This window comes from Penicillium digitatum, chromosome 6 (genome assembly GCF_016767815.1).
Source record: "Penicillium digitatum chromosome 6, complete sequence".
In the NCBI taxonomy this organism is placed as follows: Eukaryota; Fungi; Ascomycota; class Eurotiomycetes; order Eurotiales; family Aspergillaceae; genus Penicillium; species Penicillium digitatum.
The window spans coordinates 2,725,586-2,746,217 of NC_089389.1; the positions used below are offsets into that span (position 1 = coordinate 2,725,586).

At 47.9% G+C, this 20,632-nt stretch overlaps 4 protein-coding genes across 4 annotated transcripts; 1 reads left to right on the forward strand and 3 right to left on the reverse strand.

Annotated features, from left to right (window-relative positions):
* Window positions 1-268: 268 nt before the first annotated feature.
* Pdw03_5979 (Amino acid/polyamine transporter I) lies at window positions 269-2,040 on the reverse strand (the record flags this gene model as incomplete). The annotated part of the gene is made up of 3 exons (XM_014682975.2): window positions 269-651; window positions 725-1,848; window positions 1,907-2,040. The coding sequence occupies 3 exons, from the start codon at window positions 2,038-2,040 to the stop codon at window positions 269-271; spliced, it is 1,641 nt and encodes a 546-aa protein (XP_014538461.2).
* Window positions 2,041-3,067: 1,027 nt separating this feature from the next.
* On the reverse strand, window positions 3,068-10,568 carry Pdw03_5980 (3-isopropylmalate dehydratase; the record flags this gene model as incomplete). Its single annotated transcript, XM_014682976.2, has 5 exons — window positions 3,068-3,618; window positions 3,696-3,901; window positions 3,962-9,919; window positions 9,981-10,156; window positions 10,218-10,568. 5 exons carry the CDS (start codon window positions 10,566-10,568, stop codon window positions 3,068-3,070), a joined length of 7,242 nt encoding a protein of 2,413 aa, XP_014538462.2.
* Window positions 10,569-14,244: 3,676 nt separating this feature from the next.
* Pdw03_5981 (Orotate phosphoribosyltransferase) lies at window positions 14,245-14,982 on the reverse strand (the record flags this gene model as incomplete). Its single annotated transcript, XM_014682977.1, has 1 exon — window positions 14,245-14,982. The coding sequence occupies one exon, from the start codon at window positions 14,980-14,982 to the stop codon at window positions 14,245-14,247; it is 738 nt and encodes a 245-aa protein (XP_014538463.1).
* Window positions 14,983-17,865: 2,883 nt separating this feature from the next.
* Window positions 17,866-19,760, forward strand: Pdw03_5982 (Methylenetetrahydrofolate reductase; the record flags this gene model as incomplete). The annotated part of the gene is made up of 2 exons (XM_014682978.1): window positions 17,866-18,689; window positions 18,752-19,760. The coding sequence occupies 2 exons, from the start codon at window positions 17,866-17,868 to the stop codon at window positions 19,758-19,760; spliced, it is 1,833 nt and encodes a 610-aa protein (XP_014538464.1).
* Between the last annotated feature and the right edge of the window lie 872 nt (window positions 19,761-20,632).

Sequence of the window (20,632 nt, forward strand, 5' to 3'; positions counted from 1 at the left end):
TGTGTCATGTTGTTTGGATTTCAGAATCATATTCCCCTACTTGTTCTGGTTACTATTTGTCCTTTGTTTTGCCTTTTAATCATAGGCTTTTTTTTTTTATAATCTGGCTAGCCTACGAATTTCAACGAGACTGAAAAATGATTGTGCATTTGTCATTCTAGATAACTCTTTATCACCAGTTCTTCTTGTATTCCTCCCTCTGCGTTTTAATGTTGGTTAGGTACGTGTATCACTCTGCATGCGATGCTACACATGTCTCTCGGAGAAATTATTGACTATAGCTTTCACTTGTCTTCAGACCAACATGATCCACAGGCTGCAATGTCGTTGGAGTCTTGGCGCCGTCAACGACCAAATGTCTGACATCTGAAGGCCCAACAAACCGTTTTGTTGCAGTAGTAAACCAGGTAACAAGGCTGAGCAATGTTAAAAGCCCGATGGCTGCACTGGTGTAATTCATTGACTCGGAGGTGACCGGAGCATCGGAGGGAAAATTGAAAGTCACAGAAGCGAATAACAGAAATAGCAGGCCAATCGCACTGAAACAGAGTGACAACGGAAGCGGCAGTGAGTGTGGTCCATCGAAAGAGCCTTGGCTGTAGAAGAAATAGCCAAGCAGTCTGGCAAAAAGGACAAGACTGTACGAAACATCTAAATCAAATCCACGTTAGCCGAGTGAGGTTCATGATTACCTCCAGGGCTGGGATCGAAGATGTCAACGTACAGAACCCCATGGTAGCTATCGAAATCACCGTCGCAAATCCCGTCTCCGTGCCAAAATAAATCGCATTCAGACTCAGTTGCACTACCCCGGTGAGACAAATGGCATAAAGAGGTATCTTCTTCTTCGGCTCGACTCGAGACCACAAGCCTGAAAATGGCAGCCCATGGTCTCGCGCAAAGGCGTAAACCGATCGGGACCCTTCAGCGACAAGACTGATTGAAGACATCATGATGATGACGGTGATTGTACTAGCGAGAATGCAGGTCCCGGCCTTACTTTGCGTTGAGTCGTAGAAGATTTGGATGACAGGGACCCCGGTGCTTGAGTTTGCTGTTGCTTCGATGTCACCCATGCAAAAGCACAGGGTCAGTAGAAAAAGCAATCCGGTTACAGCTCCTATGATGACTGAGAGGATTATAGCCTTCGGTGCGTCTCGACTAGCGTGGGTCATCTCTTCTGTCATATGACTTGGTGCGTCGTAGCAGCACATGCCGAAAAAGCTTTGGAGAATCCCAACTATAGTGGCCATCGAAGCGCCAAAACCTGTCAAGTTTCGGAACTCGTGAAATACAAAGTCTTTATCTTGCTTCGGGTGATTTGTTACCAAAAGGGTGATGATCACAACGATGAACGATGCGATATTCCACATCAGGATGAAGCGGGATAGACGATGCAAAGCGTGCGGTGCGAACACATTGATGGCGAGAGCAAATAGCCCCACAGCCCAGGCAACCAGGACGGTGTGCCACCGCTCAATAATAAATTCCGGAAACACTAGGTTAACTTGGCCCAGAATGTAATTTGACCCGAAGGAATTGTTGACCGCGCCCATGGCCAGAAGTCCTAGCCAAATCATCAGCAAGTAGGCACCAACTTTCGACAGATACGAACCAGTCAGCATAAACCATCCAGTGATATATGACAACTGTCGGGAAACGCGAGGCGGTGCGAGCATAGCCACCCACGAGTATTGGCCTCCAGCCACTGGCCAGCGCGAGCACATCTCAGCCATTGCTAGGGCAATCAACATGGTGAATACACAGACCCCGATCCAGCCGAAAATCATGACGGGTGGACCACCTGCCTGGATGCCAATGATAAAGACGCCGCTTAATGCCGTCCAGCTGTTCGGTATTAGATACGACTCGTGTGCCCGACTGGGGGGGGGGGGGAAATTCTCACCAGGTCACAATGCTGAAACTAAACCCCACCATATCTAGCAGACTGAACGATCGCTTGAATTCTTGCTGGTACCCCATATTCCCGAGAGCAACATCCTCGTCCATGGAGCCATCGAATACTTTCGTGGTCGCCATGTCGATGAGTAGCTTACAGTTCTTTGGAGGGGTTTATCCGTGGTCAATGCTGTCACGAAGCAAGGGATATGTGCACCGATTTCGCACGGAGACTTGTTCGATTGTCGAGATTGGAACAGATAAGACCTATCATTTTTGTCGAAAAAACTGAGCATTTTTCGGCCTTTGATAGGGCACGATAGAAAGATCGAACTTGATGTGTCGATCCGATAGGAACTAGTCCAATTTTGGGAAAACTGCCGCATGCGAATGCAGGTCCATAAGAGCGATATCATGATAGAACGCAAAGAAGCGACATAGCCTTGCAAATTAATCTATAGGTTCCTTGCCCACCCCCTCTCCACTATATCCCGGCCCGCAGATATCACCATGTCCCTGGCCATGGCTGACAACAGACCTGAATCAGCGACAAATTCCCCCGACTACATCCTTATCCTCTTCCCTTACAACTAAATCAGTTTTCGTCAGATCATACCTCCACTCTGCCAAGCACCCTCGCCAAGGTCAACAACCTATCATTCATTTGTATCCCCAACGTCACTAAGATGACACCGAGAGCAAGGGTGTCTACAATGGCTCTGATCACACAGTGTTGGCAAAATTACCATTGGGCATGTGCCAAAGGATCTTTCAACTCCTCACCACACTAAAAAACAAGAGATATTAACCTTCAAAAGGTTAACCTTTTATAGCAAGGTTGCTTTGAGTGGGTCCCGCTAGTGGGTCTAGACGCCCACTCCATACAACATGTGGTCATGGACTGGCCTGTTGCTTGTCAGCCGACACTATATCATTATATTAGACACTAGATACTTTGGGCTGTTTCTGCTTGACAACAAATCAGCCACAAGAGCGAACAGTAAACAATTATATCGTCAATGTACGCAAGGAAATTCGAAAAGGCCACAATCGCAGAGCTTAATCACCATTCCATCAGTTTCCAACAAAACAAATCCACACTTGTTCAGGGCTTCGATAACTGCTCCCTTCGGAAGAATAGAAGAAATCCACCGCTTGAATGTCGACGTTAGACGGGACTCACAAGATTACAATAGGGGAGCACATACCAGATCAATAGCTGCAACAAAAGAGCAACCCAAAACCACGCATTACTCAGCGCGCCCACACCAGCCGTAATATCTGGAGAGATAGGACCTGGCCCAATGTTGTTTGGCGCAAAGGCCCTTGCACAGATCGTTGCGAGAGAGCCCAGGACCTGTGACACCAGAAGCGCGAAGCAGATATGCATGCGGGTCAGTGTTTGCAGCAGAATCATACCAAACCCAAGACCTTGTAATGCGTCCAAGACCCCGAGCCAGAGCCAGAGACTCCGAGATACAAGGGCACCTGCTGTATAACTTCCAGCCCAGGGGAGGTACAGGCCGGAGCCAGATGTCCCCCACCAGATTTGCGCCCAGCGAGGCGCACCCAGACCACATGCGAGAACTGGGAGGATCCAGCTATGGGACTTGGATAGTCTAGCTAGCAGGAAGAGAACCGCGATCCAGACAAAGCCAAAGAATGCAACGCAGAGAAGGAGGATTTGCCACGAGCTGGCGTGCTGGGTGATCCAGAGGACTGTGGTAGTCAGTAGTGTCGTTCCAAGCATGAGAAAAGAGAACACAGCAAAAAATGACTGGAAATGGGTGACTCACAATTCCAGTTTCGACCATATGGAGCACTCAAAAAGAAGTTTTGGAGAATGACGACTACCCAGTTCCAGAGTACAATCTTGCGCCGGAAGACAGATTTGTAGAATGATGGCACTTTACCAGGAGTTTGACGATAGTATTTTGGCAAGCCAAGATAAACGATGAGACCGATTGCCCATAAAAGGATGGTGATTGGTGTGCATATTGCTCTACAGTACTGGTTAGTAAACCTCCGGGACTAGACATGAAGATTTGGATATTTTACGCACGTCATTCTCCAGGTGTTGGTGACGCTACCTTGCACATCCATAATTCCAGCGTTGGTAGCTTTAGTCAAAGTTGAACCCCAGTACCAAAGGGCAATGACATAGGCTTGCTGCGTGCCCTGGATAAGACAAGCACGGAAAACCCACTGCTTGACTGGCGCACCGCTCTCATCGCCGAAATTGAGGGCGAAGAAGATAGACCCACTCGATGATGCAGCAGCATAGATACTACTTCCAATATTTTGAATCCAGCCGCGATTATGTGAGTTGGGCTCGAAGTGTGCCATTCCAATGATCAAAAAGGCCGCCCCGTATAGAAACCACGGTACACTTAGAACGATCACGGATTTGCAGTATCGGAAGAAAAACCACCATAGAATAGAAGTTATTAGGTAAACCGTAGCGATTCCGTACAATTTCGTAGCGGTTTGACCGACCTCTCCAGTGAGAAGGGTAATCTGGTAGGAATTGGCTGCAATGATCTGGCCCAGTCCAAGGAAGAGAGAATACACAGGCCATTCTCCAATGCGCATTTGCATCCATTTCCTTAGACCGGTCGGCGGCATATAGTCATCACCAAGAAGAAATTCATCTGGCGGGGCCTCTTTTCTCTCGTGCTCACCACTTTCATGAGATGTCGCATCATCATTGGTGACTGACCCCGTCGGGGAGGCCCCTGCTTTACCGCGATGCACTGAGCCGGCTGGGGATCCTTGATTGAGGCCAAGACGAGCATCGCGGAATCTGTCAAACCATTTCTTTTCGCTCTTCTCGAGGTATGTCTCAATGCAGAGTTGGGTGTCTGAATTTGCCCCATTGAGGCCCTCGAGTCTTTTTTCAAACACTCTGTAATACTCGCCGTTACTGTCAGTGAAGAATGGGTCAATCTTTTGAAGTTTGAAGTCTTTCTTCTCTCCAACAACCGAGTCGACAGACAAGACTGAGGCGTTGCCGAGACGATTTCCTGGCTCTGCCCACGGGCGAGAAGGAGGAACAAGGGTGTCATCTGTGCCGACTGTACTCGGTGCCGTTGAACTTGAGGGCGTATTGCTACATCGAACTAATAAGGAGCTTTGACTCGCGCGTTGGGCCGAGAGGGCCTCTTTAGTGAGGGCCGCGCCTGAAGGCTGGGGAGTTTGTGCACGTGCTGGATCTGGTCCTTCAGGTGATATGGAATAATCGTCATCAGCATAGCAAGTGGCCATCATTTCATCGTCACTGTTTTCTTCCGCCTCCGGAGAGGCTCTACCAGCACTGTCATAACCCTCGATGACACTGCCTTTCCCAATATCGGATCGACCGCGAGGATCTATGGTGCCAGATAACGGTCGAACACCATGAGAAATCTGGCGACTGAGCCCCGACTTCGGTCTCCCGTCGAGTCCAGGGCTCGCGTCACGACTGTATACAATAAAGCTTCGCTGGAGTGATCCTGTAGTACCCGAGCGGCTTGAGGGTTGTAATGGAGGTGTTGATGCGCCTGACCTTGTCGACGCAGACTGCGGAGTCATCATCCCGTAGATGGCATTATATGCACCGGTGGCGGCGGACTGACTCTGGGATTTGGTTCGTTCCTTTTGATGGACTCGAATCGACGTGGACTGTAAGATCTCAAGGTCTTCGACCCACTGAGCAACTGGGAATCGTTGCTTGGCAGACCTCGCGCGCATCATTGCCCTTACCTCGGGCTTGGAGTTTAGCGCACTCGCAATAGCCAATTTGAACTGTTTCAATAGGTGGGAGGTAGTCGTAGACTCAACCGTATACCACCAGCCAGGCATCTGCCCGAGGCCCCCTACTCTGGCTCCAATTCCAAGCGCACCCTTCCGACCGAATTCGACGGCGACAAGACCAAAGGGCTCATCGCGGGACGGAATTAGCGCAAAGTCTGCGCCAGAGAAGATGAAGTGTGGTAAGATCGTGAACTGAGGTTTGGAGCATACCCGACCAGGGTAGAGCTTCATCATTCGGTCTAGTTTCAATGCGGCGAATTTGCCATATAAATCAATGAGCGGCCCGATGCAGATCAGCTGGACATGTGCTCGACTCTCTAATACACCGGGCAAGACATCGGCAATCAGATCGATGCCTTTTTGCATAGACCATCTTCCAACAAAGACTAACAGATCGGCGTCAGGTCTTTGCTCGAGACCAGCCCATTCTTGAGCCTGGCGTTTTAGCTCTACTCTGCGTATCTCGAAGTCACTGTCGATATTGATATCTCTCTCCTTAGGCAAGGCTCTATCCCACTCGCCTGTATCGGAAGGATCGGGATTAGGTAGGTTTCCAACTTTTCTTAGGCCCCAAAAGATTGGATATCGAGCATATGACCTCTTGCCATACTTCTTCGACACACCAACAGCACCGAAGCCTTGTTGATGAAGGCGAAGATAGCTTGCACCGGCATGAAGAAGATTGAAGATCTCGCCAAACTGAACATAGCGCGTTACAACATCTAAATCAAGGTTGAAAACAGAACACACTTCGGTTTTCTCTTTCTGTGTCCGCATAGGCCATAGACCTTGAAATTCGGCGTTGTGAAGTGACAAGCAAATCGGAATAGTCTCGGGCAAAATATATAACGGAGCCACCGAGCCGTGGTAGTCATTGATGTGGTACATATCAACGGGGAACCGCTTCATTGCCTGAGCAATACATTGATTCCAGGCAGAGTAGTAGATAGCGCTGCCGAGGTCGTCCATACGGGCTGGGTAGGGTTCTGTGATGGACTGCTGGCGGAAAACAGGTGCGTCCAGCAAAACATATGTTATGTTCTTCATCTGGTGGTACTGAACTTTGATTTCGTACGAATTCCCCAAGATCATGACGAACATCGAATCTGCTTGCTTATCGATGGGATACTTCACTCCGCCGACACAGGGAATAACCCAGACAAGATCCTCATGTCCGAGCTGTTTGCCCATCAACTGTGCCATGACACCCAAGCCACCGATCTTTATCTTGATAGCCCAGTCGTCGATCTCATATTCCATGGTTGCAATGAGGACCTTACGTCGGTGCGTGGTTCGATTGCCAAAAGCAGAAGTGCTTTGAAGGAAATTTGACTTGCTCGCTAGGCGTCTAAAGGGGTTTCTGGACTGTCCATCTTCCGCCTGGCTGCTCTTGAATTTGTTGACAAAACCCAATGAAATCAGCGTCTTCTTTTCACTCACGCCGACTTGGTTAAACTTGATCCGGTAGAATGTTTTCATGAACATGTAAGCGCAGGTCGAAGCTGTTATGACAGGAACAATGCAGAGAAGGAAAAAGAGAGCCATTTGAACATATTTTGAGCCCGCAGGAACAAGCTGAAACTGCAAATTCGAGTCATTGAGTTGAATTCTCCAGGCGAGGTGCGGGTTCGGTGGATGCTGAGTGATGTTTATGGTTGTCACACTGAGTGATGAGGGCGGTAGGCGATCTAAAATGGAGTCTCCATCGGAATCTCCGTAGATGTAGCTTTGGTCTGGTTGATTATCAGGGTTGATACCCCAGACGTTCAGCTGACCCTGAGCAGGCCATTCAGCCATAAAGCGGTATTTCCAGATGCCGTCGATATCCTGTTTCACGATGTTGTCCAAGCCGGCATCATATCCGTACTTGTTGAAAGGGCCGTTGAAAAAGAAATGAGGAAACCGACGTTGGATACCAGGACTCCAGTCGGGTCCGTCACCCTCTTGGATGTAGTCGCTACTACCTGTGAGGCGACTCCAGTACTCAACCCGAACGTGTTTCCCATTCCATCTCTGTTTCTTCGTCCCAGACCAAGGCAGCTCTTGAATACTATGGTTTCCTCCCTCGTATGGAAGCCACTCAGTGAAAGTACTACCCCAGTTGGTAGAATACCGATATTTGTCGGCTCCTGCTGCGTGTTGTGAAATGAAAAGAGTCCCATCTTCGCGCCCATGAAGCAAACTGCTGGAGTAATTTGCTGAGGTAAAGATCATGGGATTATCATACTGCCCGACTCGGATCAAGAAATGGTCGATGACATTGGTTGCCCTTCCATCAGCACTTGTCGCATTGTTCACCGTCAATTTATGCACGCCATTATAAACGCCGGTCAAGGTAGCTCTCCAAGACCAGATAGATGGGATTTGCCCGGTCCAAGATGTAATCTCGGGTGCAATGCTCTCACAACTGACACTTCCAAGGTCCACAGAAGACAATTGTCCAGTTTCAGTAGATGATTCAACTGATATTGAATCGGTTACCATAGAGCAATTCATCTCCGTGGAGAAGAAAAAGCCGATATCCACCGACTCACTTTCATCTGGCGCGACAGCAGATAGTAACGGAGCATCGTGTCCAGGGAAGAATTTGGTTATCATGGGACGTGGAGAGACGAATTTCTCTTTGGGGATGTAGGCTCTAAATTCATATGGTTGAAGCGTCATACTGTCGAGACAGCCGTTGTACTTGTCGGAGCCGTTCAAAGCAAGTTTGACCGGACCCTCTTGTAGCGTCAACTCATCGTGGGGATAAAACAGATTCTTCACCGTGATGTTGGTGTCAAATGGAGCAATCAGTCCCGCAGTTCGATCAGAGCAGTCGAAATCATAGTGCACCGTCCGGTTTTCATTTTGGTACACAAACCAGACCGTTTGGTTGCCCATCTCTCCCAGATCTTGCAATTGGTAATATGGACTGCGCAAGACAGACCACATGCCAGTTTCTGTGGGAACTCCGTCAGAGCCCGGGAGGTATATGTTGTGCGTTTTGTTGGAGAGTAGCTGAATCCACCATCCGTCATTAAGAGCACCAAAGTCTTGTCGCATTTGATACATGTGTTTGATGATATTCCGCACAGGGTGAGCGGGATCACGGTGGTCGTAGGTGACTGTCTCGTCGTGACATCCCAAACGTCCTGACTTGATAGGCCATTGGAAGTATTGTGTGGAATTCAACTGGAAACATCCGTGATTTTTCCAAGCTGTGGCGGGAGACATCGCTTGACGGCCATAGATGTAGTTAGCAGCCGAAGCATCCAAAACGTAAAATGCTTGTTCCTCGCCCCATAGGAGCATTGGAATGCCGGGCATATGCAACGTCGTGATGAAAAGAGCCAGAAGTTGCCTTTCGATGCCATATTCAACGGTCGGCCACCGAAACACATCCTGGTTTGTCGCTCCATACATATGACGTGGATCAAATTTGCCGGTGTTGGCATTGATCATGTCATTGGTGAGTACCATTTGATACCATGCCTCAGTCCAATTGACTGGGACGTCGTAGCCAGCGGCCAAATTGCCATCCATGCCCAAGAAGCGGGTGAGGGAGCGATAGACGGAGTAATGAAAGGCGGCAGCATCGGTAGCCTGCTTATTTTGGTCACGAAGAAAGTAATCCGGATCAGATTCATTCGTCATCATAAACGCCTCCTCCAACGTTTGTGATTGCATATCAGGTTGACGTCCTCGCCCGTGGAAGATAGAGCCAAGAGTGTTACCGCTGGTAATCTCACCCGGAAGGAAAAAGTTCTCTTTTCCCACGCGGCGAGCACAGTCTCGATACGCCCCAGAGATATCCCCAAGAGCATCGACGGTGGCTTGTGTAGCTTTATCGTAGCGAAAGCCGTCAATGTCAAAAGATGCAATAATCATACAAGAATGACGAATAAGTCTCTCTCTGACACTAGGCACCCATTCACGCAGCCGATCTTGCACCGAGGCAAATTTGGCGAGTTCTCGTTGCCAGTCGGGATAGACACCAAAGGCCTCAATGTCACCGTATTGATCAAAGTCACTATCGTAGCACCCACGTAGCTTATAATCGACGTCATCATCCACTGGGTATCCGGTCTCATTCCAGAAGCGAGGATAATCACACGTCTCATTGTAGGAGTTTCCATATTGGAAGTCAACATATTGACGGTCCGATTTCCAGGAAGCCTTGTGCTCTTTGATTGAGAAAGGGGTGGTTGTGTTCATGTAACCTTCGAATCCAATGAGGTCTCCCATGCTAGTGCTGTTAGATCCTTATAACACGATGGTAGGAAAACTTTTTAGACCGGAAGACTTACGTTGAGACGGTATTGTCAAAAATAACATACATGCCGCGGTTGTGAATCTCCGTGATCGCTGCTCTCCAGATTTGGATTGTCCCAAAATGCTGATCGAGTAGAGTAGTGTCGAGCGCCGAGTAGCCATCAGATCCCCATGGCTGGTTCATTAATACCAACCCTGCAAGATAAAGCCCCTAGAAATTCAACAGTTAGGTCAATTTGGATATGTACCCAAGGCCAATTCATGAAGCTAACCTTGATGCCCATTCCTTGTAAGTAGTCCAAAGTGTCCAATAGTCCCGCCACATCGCCTCCATGTCTCATTTGATTTGAATTGATATCATGTTCGAAGAGTGTCCCATTTACATTGTCGTTCGTTGGATCGCCGTTCACAAATCGGTCAAGGAAAAGCGTATATACAGGAAAACGCCAGTTTTTGGGAGACGGAAAATAGGTGTGATCAGGCCATTCTCCCCAGTAGTCCAAGGGGTTCGTCGCTGTTTGGTTCTCATTGATGTTATAAGCAGCGAGTGTCTCATCGTAGGGCCAGCTGACGCCTAGGGCTGCGAGAAAAGCGATCACTGAGGTTGTAAATCTCCAATGCATGATCGACAAACAATGAAGTAAGCCGCTTCAGGGAAACTGAGAATCGTAGTATGTGTCGAGTATGGCAGATGAGAGTAAGAGGAAGACCGTTGATCCGACTGGATCTTTTGAGAGACACCTTGTACCTTGCACCATTCCTGTTAGCAGGTTTGTTGATCTCTTCAAAGGGACATGAGAAAGATGCTCGTGTACCGGACTAGCACTAGTGGCAAATCAGTTCTTCTCATCCAGATACTCCGAAAAGGAATGGTACTAACAGGGCAAAGATAACCAACAGTGTGCTTTTTCGGTAAGTCGCAGGGGTGGTGAAAGGTTGGTGTATTGATGACGAGCAAAAAAAAGGACTAGTGTCAATGAGGAACTTCAAGCATTCTTCACCAAGTAGAATACGACCAATAGTCCTCCAATCTATGGGAGCTCTCCTAGGTAGAAAAGGGGTGAAAAGAAAAGAAATCGAGAGCTGCGGAATGGGTAATAGAAATAAGAGAAACCCTCGAGAGATAGTAGAGCACTACCAGTTGGGGTAAGATCACTCGATGTGGTCCAAGGTGAGAATGACACTCCACAGTCTACTTCTTTCAAGAAAGTCTCTGTTGTTCTTTCTGGTTCCTACAACTAAACATGAGCTACTTGGACAATTCTCCTTGAAGCCTGGAATGAACGGTCAAAGCCGAAGACACAGCTAATAGGAGGCAAAGAGTTGTAAGTACACAGAGATATGACCGTGCGTTGATTGACATCCCAATTACCGCTGTGTGCTATTTACAGAGACCATGGGACTCAGGCGGCGAGGATCCTGTCTTACGAGGCGTCACCATCATACGGGTTTCAAGCAATAATCATATCTCTTTGCATGGGACGGCAGTCGTGGAATGTCCATGGCTCGACGGGGCTAATTGAGCAATCCATGCATTGCAGGTATCACGAGAACTCGGTGAGACCACTATATTGATGATGTTTAAAGGAACGGGGAGCGCGAGCAGCGCGGAAGACACATCCAGTCTTATGTTGGTCCAATTGGAACTTCGACGGTAGACAAACTAGACTAGAATTCTTGATCATGTACTCGACTTGGATTACATATCCGAGTCATTGGTCATTGAGATGGAACCATTTATGCGGTCTCGGGCATGGCTTCCAGGTCCTGGATGTGCGAAGACGTGCCGTCCAACCCGCACCAACTCTTGAATGGTGTCTGTCAGGGAAACAGCAGGCTAGGTCGGCGTTGAATGTATACAATAAACAAGTCATCTTTATTTCCTATCGCGGTATGTGTACATTTTTAAAGTTGCTATTCGGCCTGCATAGAGGCATGGAGTACATACGTATACAAGATCCGAGCCTCCCTGTACCCTATAATCTTTTACTAATTATTGTATCCTGCCAATTCCTGCTATTGACACTATTCTATCTTAGAGAAGTCCGAGTCGCTTTGACCGACGTTCTGTAGATCTTCACTCTTGAAACTCTCAACCCAATGTTTTCCTGTGTACAGATCCTTCTAAACGGAGAAAATTGACTGCACATGCTGCATTTGCCAAATGTAACCTGATGTCCATCGTAGACACCGGGATCACCGGTTGTTCTAGAATTAGGCGGCCATCAATGAGCTACATCCTAGCTACTTGTAGGAGAGCGGCAGTTGAAGCAATCCATAGGATTGACAGAGCTCTGTTGAACATTTGTTCATTCTTCATGTCTGCTGCCCTGTCAATATCTCATAAGCAGTATGCCAGGCCAGTGATATTTGAAAGTCGAATTTGAGAGAATCAAGTAGTTAGTTGAAGAAAAACATGTGATACTGTATCAGGGACCCATTTCGATGTTGCTAGGTCATTAAACCATAAAGCACAGAAATAACACCATGTCACCGATATTTCACGGTGTGAAAAGGGCCATGGTCTTATGTGTATCGACTCACCACACCAACGAACCCTACAGCGGATTATGCTCTGGGGTACAGAATGGAACAATAAGAGAAGCGTTGTTGAATAAAATTATCAGATCTGTTCTCAACTGACAGCCCCCCTACGAACATAGAGTAGGATCCAACACAGAAATCAAGACCGAGCATGCAATGGCCCTAAACTGCTTAATTATATAACCAAAGACGTTCAGTTTCGTGGCTTTATTTCTTGACCTTTTTTTTCTTAATCAATGGACTATAATTCGTGTTTCAAACGCATCATTTTGTTTCAGAGGCAACCATCTTGCCTCTAAGAGATTGAGACCATGTGGCTGGGAGCTGTAATATTAATTCCTCTTGTCTTGATAGTTGAGAAAGATCCATGGAGGGATAATTCTTCTCTGGAGATAGAAAATGATGAGACCCTTCACTATCTAACTGCTGATTCGTTGAGACGCTGGCGTTGCTGGGGCTTGAAAGGCTTCTACAATTCAAATTGAAACCGATCCGTGTTAGTTGGAAATGAACTTCTCCAAACTTTGAACTAGTTGAGAATCGTGGGTTGTGATCTCTAATTAGTTGAAAATAGCTGGATGCTCTGGATTTTACCCTCGGACCCGTGCTGTCACTCTTTGTGAAACGCCAGGCGGCCATTGGGATATCACCGGAAGCTCCCGTATATCAGGAGTATCGACATCACCGACGGGGTGTCTCATCTAGGATATGGGGGTAACCTTGGAAGGTTGCGTAGATAAATCGAGTCATTTCGAGAGAATTTAGATCTAATCTGGTGTCGAGTTCTCATCGTTGGCAATTCTGACTTGCGTAGATTTTTAGGCATTCGTTAGTTGGTCTCTATATAGCCATATCTAAATCGTTAGCTGGGTTAAACAAACATCTGATTCAATGTGATAACTACCTTTGGGAAATACTGTGTACTGTATCGTGGTATGTCCCACCAAGTACTAATCAAGTGATGAACTCGGTAGATACATATTGCCCGAGCGCAGCATCTGACACAAGAATTTCTCTACCTATTTAGACTGTCTACCCCGTTTTGAATGAGAGACTTGTAGTGCCTCGGGTTTGCGCGGTACCAAAGATAACCTAGCACTGATATCATCTGCCGTGCTGCGTGTCGCTTGCCGCGCAATATTGAGTCCCTTTATTGGCTTGCGAATATATCTCAATCGGGACTTTCTGTTTCGTCAAATTTTGTGTGAAACATGGCCTTGCGCATAGGGGTTCCGGGGTCCGAGTGGAACCAGCAAGTTCAGGGGTGTGTAGGGATACAACATGGGTCGAAGAAACATTTGGAGAATTTAAAACACACTGGGTTATCAATTTTTTCTGCTACATACTTAACATGATCGAAGATTGGAGAGCTGGCCAACACAGCTCCATGTTTCCCGATTGGAGCAATTTTCAAGATTCTTATTGGCGGATTGAGCACTGGTCTAAGTTGTTTGATAGAAGCCTCCATGCGCGGTTCCAAAAGTCAAAGTGGTAGTTAGCTTGCCCATTATATCACGTTGTCCCAAGATGGGGAAATGGGAAAACCATCTGCTAGCTAGTCTAGAATGTATGGTTGCATCATTTATCAAGGTCAGGTCCAATGGTCCATATAGGAGTGTGCCCGTCGCCTGATTTGGATATGGATGATTCCCAAGTCATAAAAGTTTTCAGGGCAGCTCCAAATTATCCTGGGATATATCCTGTGTCTTTGCTTATACATTATGCCTTGATCTGGCGGGTTTCACAAGCCGTTGTCTATTGAGCACCGTAGCGCTCACGGTAATCCTTCAGGCGCTGGATCTCATCGGCGCCAATGCTATCACCCAGCTTCTCGATCAGATCGTGGAGACCAATAACTGACCGGATGGGGATCTTGCCACCAAGATCACGCTGGGCAACGCCAATGGCGCTCTTAGACTCGGTATCACTGACACGTTCCTCCCGATCCAGCAGGACAACAACACCAGCGACGATACCGCCTTCCTTCTCAATAATACCCACAGCTTCACGGAGTGCAGTGCCCGCAGTGATGACATCGTCCACAATGACGACCCGCTTGCCCTTTAGCGGGGCACCGACAATGTTTCCACCCTCACCGTGTGCCTTGGCCTCCTTGCGGTTGAAGGAGTAGCTCACATTGTCCCAGGTAGCCTTGCCGGAGAGGGAGTCACGCACAGCGAGCTCGTTGGTGACAGATGCGCAAATTGGGATACCCTTGTATGCAGGTCCGAAGATAATGTCAAAGTTGGGCTGGGCGGTGCCGTCGGCGTTGGTGGTGACAAAAGGCTCAGCGGAGAGGACGCTAGCGTATGCAGCAGAGGAGGCGCGCAGTAAAGGCGCAGTGTGCAGGAGGGAAGAGGTGAAGAAGTAGGGTGATTCACGGCCGGACTTCAAAACGTAGGTGCCGAACGAGAGGACATTGTTGGAGATGAGGAGAGGTAGGAGGGTAGACTTATAGTCCTGATCGGCAGATGGAGGAGGTACATTCGACATTTTTGTAGTTGGAGGAATTGGAGGTAATTGTCAAAGAGTGTCCAAGAGTCGACAAGGTCAAATTACGAAACCGAGTTGAACGGGAAAATTTTGCCGGGACTTTCATTTCCATGGAGGGGCAGGCGGTGTGGCTTCACACTGCGCTTTGAAACGGCGGACTTGTGAATTACTGTATCGGGTTAGTTTTGCCTTTTGGGGGTTAGCGCCAAATACCTTCCATGTCGCCGATATAAAAAAACCCTGTCTTCACGGTGTACAGTTTTCATATGGAAGGCCTATCAATCGGGTAAGATACAATGGCTGGAGGGAGGAACAAGATGAATTATCTGTGTGTGCCAAGACTAATTCTTGCAGGACTAAGAGGGATCCAGGGGAATCCTGGACTATGTATGAGAATCGGTGCCTGGGCACTAGGAAATGGGCGTGGTCATGGGGGTCAGGCGTGTTCTGAAAGTACACTGGATCAGGTTCGTTAAAGCTAGACCCGAGATAGAGAGGTAGGGCCACATTATCTATGAACCCCAGGCAGGAACTTGAAGCGACCTGGAGTACAGTGGCTGGACGTTGCCGAGTAGGTTCTTTGGCCGGATGTATGTAAAGATAACATACTATCATTCGATAGGTACCAGGATATCCAGTTTAGTAATCCAAACAACTTGCCAGTTGATGGATACTGAGCCCAGCTGGCCCATGGTCTGTGGATTTGAGTCCAAGTTGGACGCACATCCACAGTTCTAGGTCCATTTACTGACGGGCGGAACAGCCCAGTGACTGCAGCGGCTCGAAATTTTCTGTGACTATGCTCTTCACAAAATTGAAACCCTGTGAGTTTAATTTCTCCAAAAATTTAGTTTCGCGCTTAGTTTAACCCTCTTCTTTGCTTCTTCTTTGCCTCTTCAGTAGTTCTTCCTTCTACATCTCATACTTCAACCAAACTATATTATACTGTTTACTTCTACCTCCAATTACCAAAATTCTATCAATTTGAATCATGTCTGATTGCGGCCATACGGATTTCTCCACCAGCATGTGACTGCTTTATTTACTTGTCAAGTTGTAGGTACTGACCACTTCTTCCTACAACGTCAAGGAGACTGCCACCGACACCACTGACCGTGTTTCCCGCGGCTTGCAGAGCGATGATAGCAAGGGTGTTGACCAGGAGGCCTCTGCAACACCACCTAAATAAACTCGCTCAAGTCCGGGCAAACCTCAATCCTTCTCTTATATCTACCTCTGAACCTGCCTCTACTTCCACTCCAGGTACAGTCCCACCCCCATACACATTGTCTGTCAGCAGACGCAGCCGCACAATTGTCAGAAGCGTCAGTCAGAACGACAAACACGACCCGTGGGATTCCCTAATCAAAATTTACATCGACAACTCCATCACCATCACTGGTGACGAAAATACTGTCATGATGTTATCTCCTAGAGTGAATTTTCCCACCGATCTAATTCTCTAGGATGCCTAGGTATCACCTTGTCTGAGCTCCATCGCAGCTGTCACCATCACTATGTTCAACCGCTCAAATGCCCTCAACGATGACATAGGATACCCCAGGCCCATCAATGTCCGCGCTCTCGCCGGTATCCGAATGAATAGCCGAAATAATAACTTTTGCGGTAGGGGTGATTGTCTCATCGCAAGGGATTTCTTCCGTTGTCGATCGCCAGTCTTCTTATCATGCAATCTATGTGCGGCTCAAAAGACCAGCGATCTAGGAGTCGATAGGGAGAAGACTGAATTTAGCAGGATTTGCAAACTTTGACTCGCCTAATCCAGCGATTGTACAAGCACACCGAAGAATTAGATATACAATGTGGGGAAACGACCATTTTGCTGGGGATAGGGACAATAAGGTGAACCGTCTGCTGTTGGCCCACAACAATTCGACCATGTGCGAAGGGCAGAGCGGCCAAAGGACTAGTGCCTGATTATACAGGGTTGATGCTTGAATCTTAGACCGCTTTTGACACCGCTCTATAGTTACCAGGTACTATAAATTGAAGTTGTTCCTACAACGCACCCCACAAATCATCAGTTTCGTCAAATCCCTAGTGTTAAGAACTATTCCTGACCGCTTAAAATACCTCGAGGGAAGCTTCGAGCAGTGGTTAGGGTAAGCGTACGGGAGTGGTAGAGGGGAGGAAGAGAGTAGCACAAATACACAGTGAAAATGCTTGAACGCCAAGAAAAATGGAGAATTCCAGGATTTAAAGAGTGGGAATTAGATGCTTTGCTTATTAAGCCACTTGTCATAGAAATTCAGGTATTTAAATTTCTGCCAGTCTTTAACAAGGCATACTTCAGGCATTTCTAGGCATTTCTCCTGTGGCCGCTCTGCTTTGCAAGTCAATTCCTTTCAGAAGTCAGTTAAAAAAAGGAAAGAAATGCTGATAAATTCCTCATCTCTGTACTTTTCCACCTACAGCATTAATTCCCCCCTAGATCCCCCTTCAAAGAAATGCAACACGTGCCTCCGTACCTCCGATGGCCGGCCTTCCCCGCCAAAGGTTGTCCCCCAAAATGTTCCGCTCACCGGATTCCTCAATTCCTTTCCATCACTCTCCTTGGAGCCTCGCAATTCCTTCTCTCACTATTTTCTTCTCAATTTTTTTGTGTTTAATCGATTTGTTCCCTTTCATTCCTAGGTTCTGGACATTTAGGTGTCACAGTACACAGGGATTGTGCTAAGGTTCTCAGGCAGCAGAAGTAGCCTGTCTCATCTGCACAGACGTCCCAGTTCCACAAACAATCTAAATATTTTTTTTCCTGTCCTCGGTACGTTTGCTCGAGAGCACAAAGATAAACGCTTGATGGAATCGATGGCTCCCTAGGATTATGTAGTATGCTTACAAAGACTAGATTGACCTGACGCGATGCATATCCGAGAGAAGCTTGCCAAAAATGAGGCAGAGGGAAAGACTGGAATCTCCTTCGAGTTCTTCCCTCCCAAAACGGCCCAGGGTGTACAGAATCTTTATGACCGGATGGACCGCATGCATGGGTTGGGTCCTTCATTCATCGATATCACCTGGGGTGCTGGCGGTCGCTTGTCGGATCTGACTTGCGAAATGGTCAGCGTAGCACAGTCGGTATATGGCTTAGAGACCTGCATGCACTTGACTTGCACAGACATGCCGCTGGAGAAAGTTGACCAAGCGCTTCAAGCCGCCTACAAAGCTGGCTGCACCAATATCTTGGCTCTTCGAGGAGACCCACCGCGAGACAAGGAGACATGGGAGGCTGCGGAAAATGGGTTCTGCTATGCGAAGGATCTGGTCAAATACATCCGGAACAAGTACGGCAATCACTTTGATATTGGTGTGGGCGGCTATCCCGAGGGCGCCGATGACAACGCCGATGTTGACCAATTAATCGACCACTTGAAGGAGAAGGTCGATGCGGGTAGCTCTTTTGTGGTCACTCAGATGTTTTACGATGCGGACAACTTCATCGAGTGGGTGAAGAAGTGCCGAGCCAAGGGCATCACCGTTCCCATCATCCCCGGCATCATGCCCATTCAGACATACGCTTCTTTCATTCGTCGGTCCAGCTGGACTAAGGTTCACGTGCCTCCTCAGTGGATGGAAGCCCTTGAGCCGGTCAAGAACGACGATTCCGCAGTTCGAGAAATCGGAAAAACTCTGATCGCCAATATGTGCAGACAGCTAATCGCAGCTGGTATCAAGCACCTGCATTTGTAAGTTTGCTCTACTTACCCCTCAATCCTGGTAGCTCGACCTGTCCTGACAGATTGCCTAGCTATACCATGAACCTGGCTCAGGCGACCCAGTTGGTTCTAAAAGAGCTTGACCTTTCCCCGTCGGAAGAGTCCCCAATTCAACGCGCGCTGCCCTGGCGGCCCTCCCTTGGCCTTGGCCGACGGACAGAAGATGTGCGACCAGTGTTCTGGCGCAATCGAAACTCTTCATACGTTGCTCGTACCCAGACATGGGACGAGTACCCTAACGGTCGCTGGACCGACTCTCGTTCACCCGCATTTGGTGAACTCGACGCTTACGGTGTGGGCCTGAAGGGTACAAACGAGCAGAACATCAAACTGTGGGGCGAGCCAAAATCGGTTAAGGATATCTCAGACATCTTTGTGGATTTCTTGACCGGCAAGCTTGACCGACTGCCGTGGAGTGACTCGCCAATCACAACAGAAGCCCATGAGATCCAGGAGGACTTGCTCAAGCTCAACCAGCGGGGATTCCTGACAATCAACTCACAGCCCGCTGTCAATGGAGTCAAGTCATCTCATCCTGTGTATGGATGGGGTCCGAAGAACGGTTTTGTCTACCAAAAAGCCTATCTTGAGCTTCTGGTCCCCTCCAGCTTGATCGATGAGCTCATCACTCGCATCGAGAAGAACGATGACTTGACCTACCACGCCACCAACAAGAAGGGCGAGCTCAAGACCAACACGCGTGACAGCCCGAACGCCCTGACATGGGGTATCTTCGCTGGCCGCGAGATCATCCAGCCGACAATTGTCGAGACAGTCAGTTTCTTGGCCTGGAAGGATGAGGCATACCTCTTGGGCGAGCACTGGTCCAAGTGTTATGACGCAGCCAGCCCTAGTCGCAAGCTGATTCAGCAGGTGATGGACGACTGGTATCTCGTCAACATCGTCGATAACGACTTCCACAGATCTAACGCTGTCTTCGAATTATTCAATGGCCTCGAGATCAAAGGTCTCAATGTCGAGGTCGACGGAAAGCCATTGACCAACGGCCACGCCGAACAAAATGGCGTTGCTGCCAACTAAGTCAGTTCACCTCAACTCAGAACTGGTTGCTATCTATTCACACTATCGAGCCCCGACCTCGGTCGTATGCCATCTTTGAAATCCTCTCATAAAATCAACTCAACATCTTACCTAATTCAACATCACTCATCTCAACGATACCACAGCCCATACAAACAAATTCTCCAATAAATCTCGGGCTCCCCCTGCAATGTCTTATGGCGTCACGACTGAAGACCTCTCAACGATTTCTTCCTCAGCGTTTTCATTTCAACATAATGTACCGATACCCCGTCTCTTTTAACAATGGCGCCTCGTCGATCGGGTTCTCTTCTGTTTTATCGGGTCTATTCTTCTCCAGGCCCGGTGCTTCTCTTCTGAGCTATGTCACACATTCTGTTTGGTCTAGTACGATTCAGAACGATAGCCCAGAAGAATGAACGGAACCAAAATTTGAAAGAAGAACAAAAATTCAACATAATTTTGCCTTTACGACCTATTCCGCTCTTATCGTCTTGGTTTCTTTATCTTCTTCAGTTCAAAGAGCGCTGGCAGTGGCGGTAGCCCATTCCTGCTTTTTCCCTTTCCCTTTTCCTTCTGGTCTCTTCTTCTTGTCTTCCGCTTCATACTTTTTTCTTGAATGCAGTTCTTACCTCACGATGGACTAAAAGAAGAATTCCTTAACGCATATCCAGACATTGAAACGTTGAGAAAGGAATTTCTGATGTCTAAATTCCTTATCTTTTCTTTGCTATTGCATTGCTTTCGCAAGACTATCATGGGGCTAGCGTGTAGCAGTATTCAACATCAGGATGTCGGCGTTGGGTTTGTCTTTGGTTTGGTTTGGTTTGGTTTGATTTGAATTTCCTTTCCTTTTCCTATTTTTTTTTTTT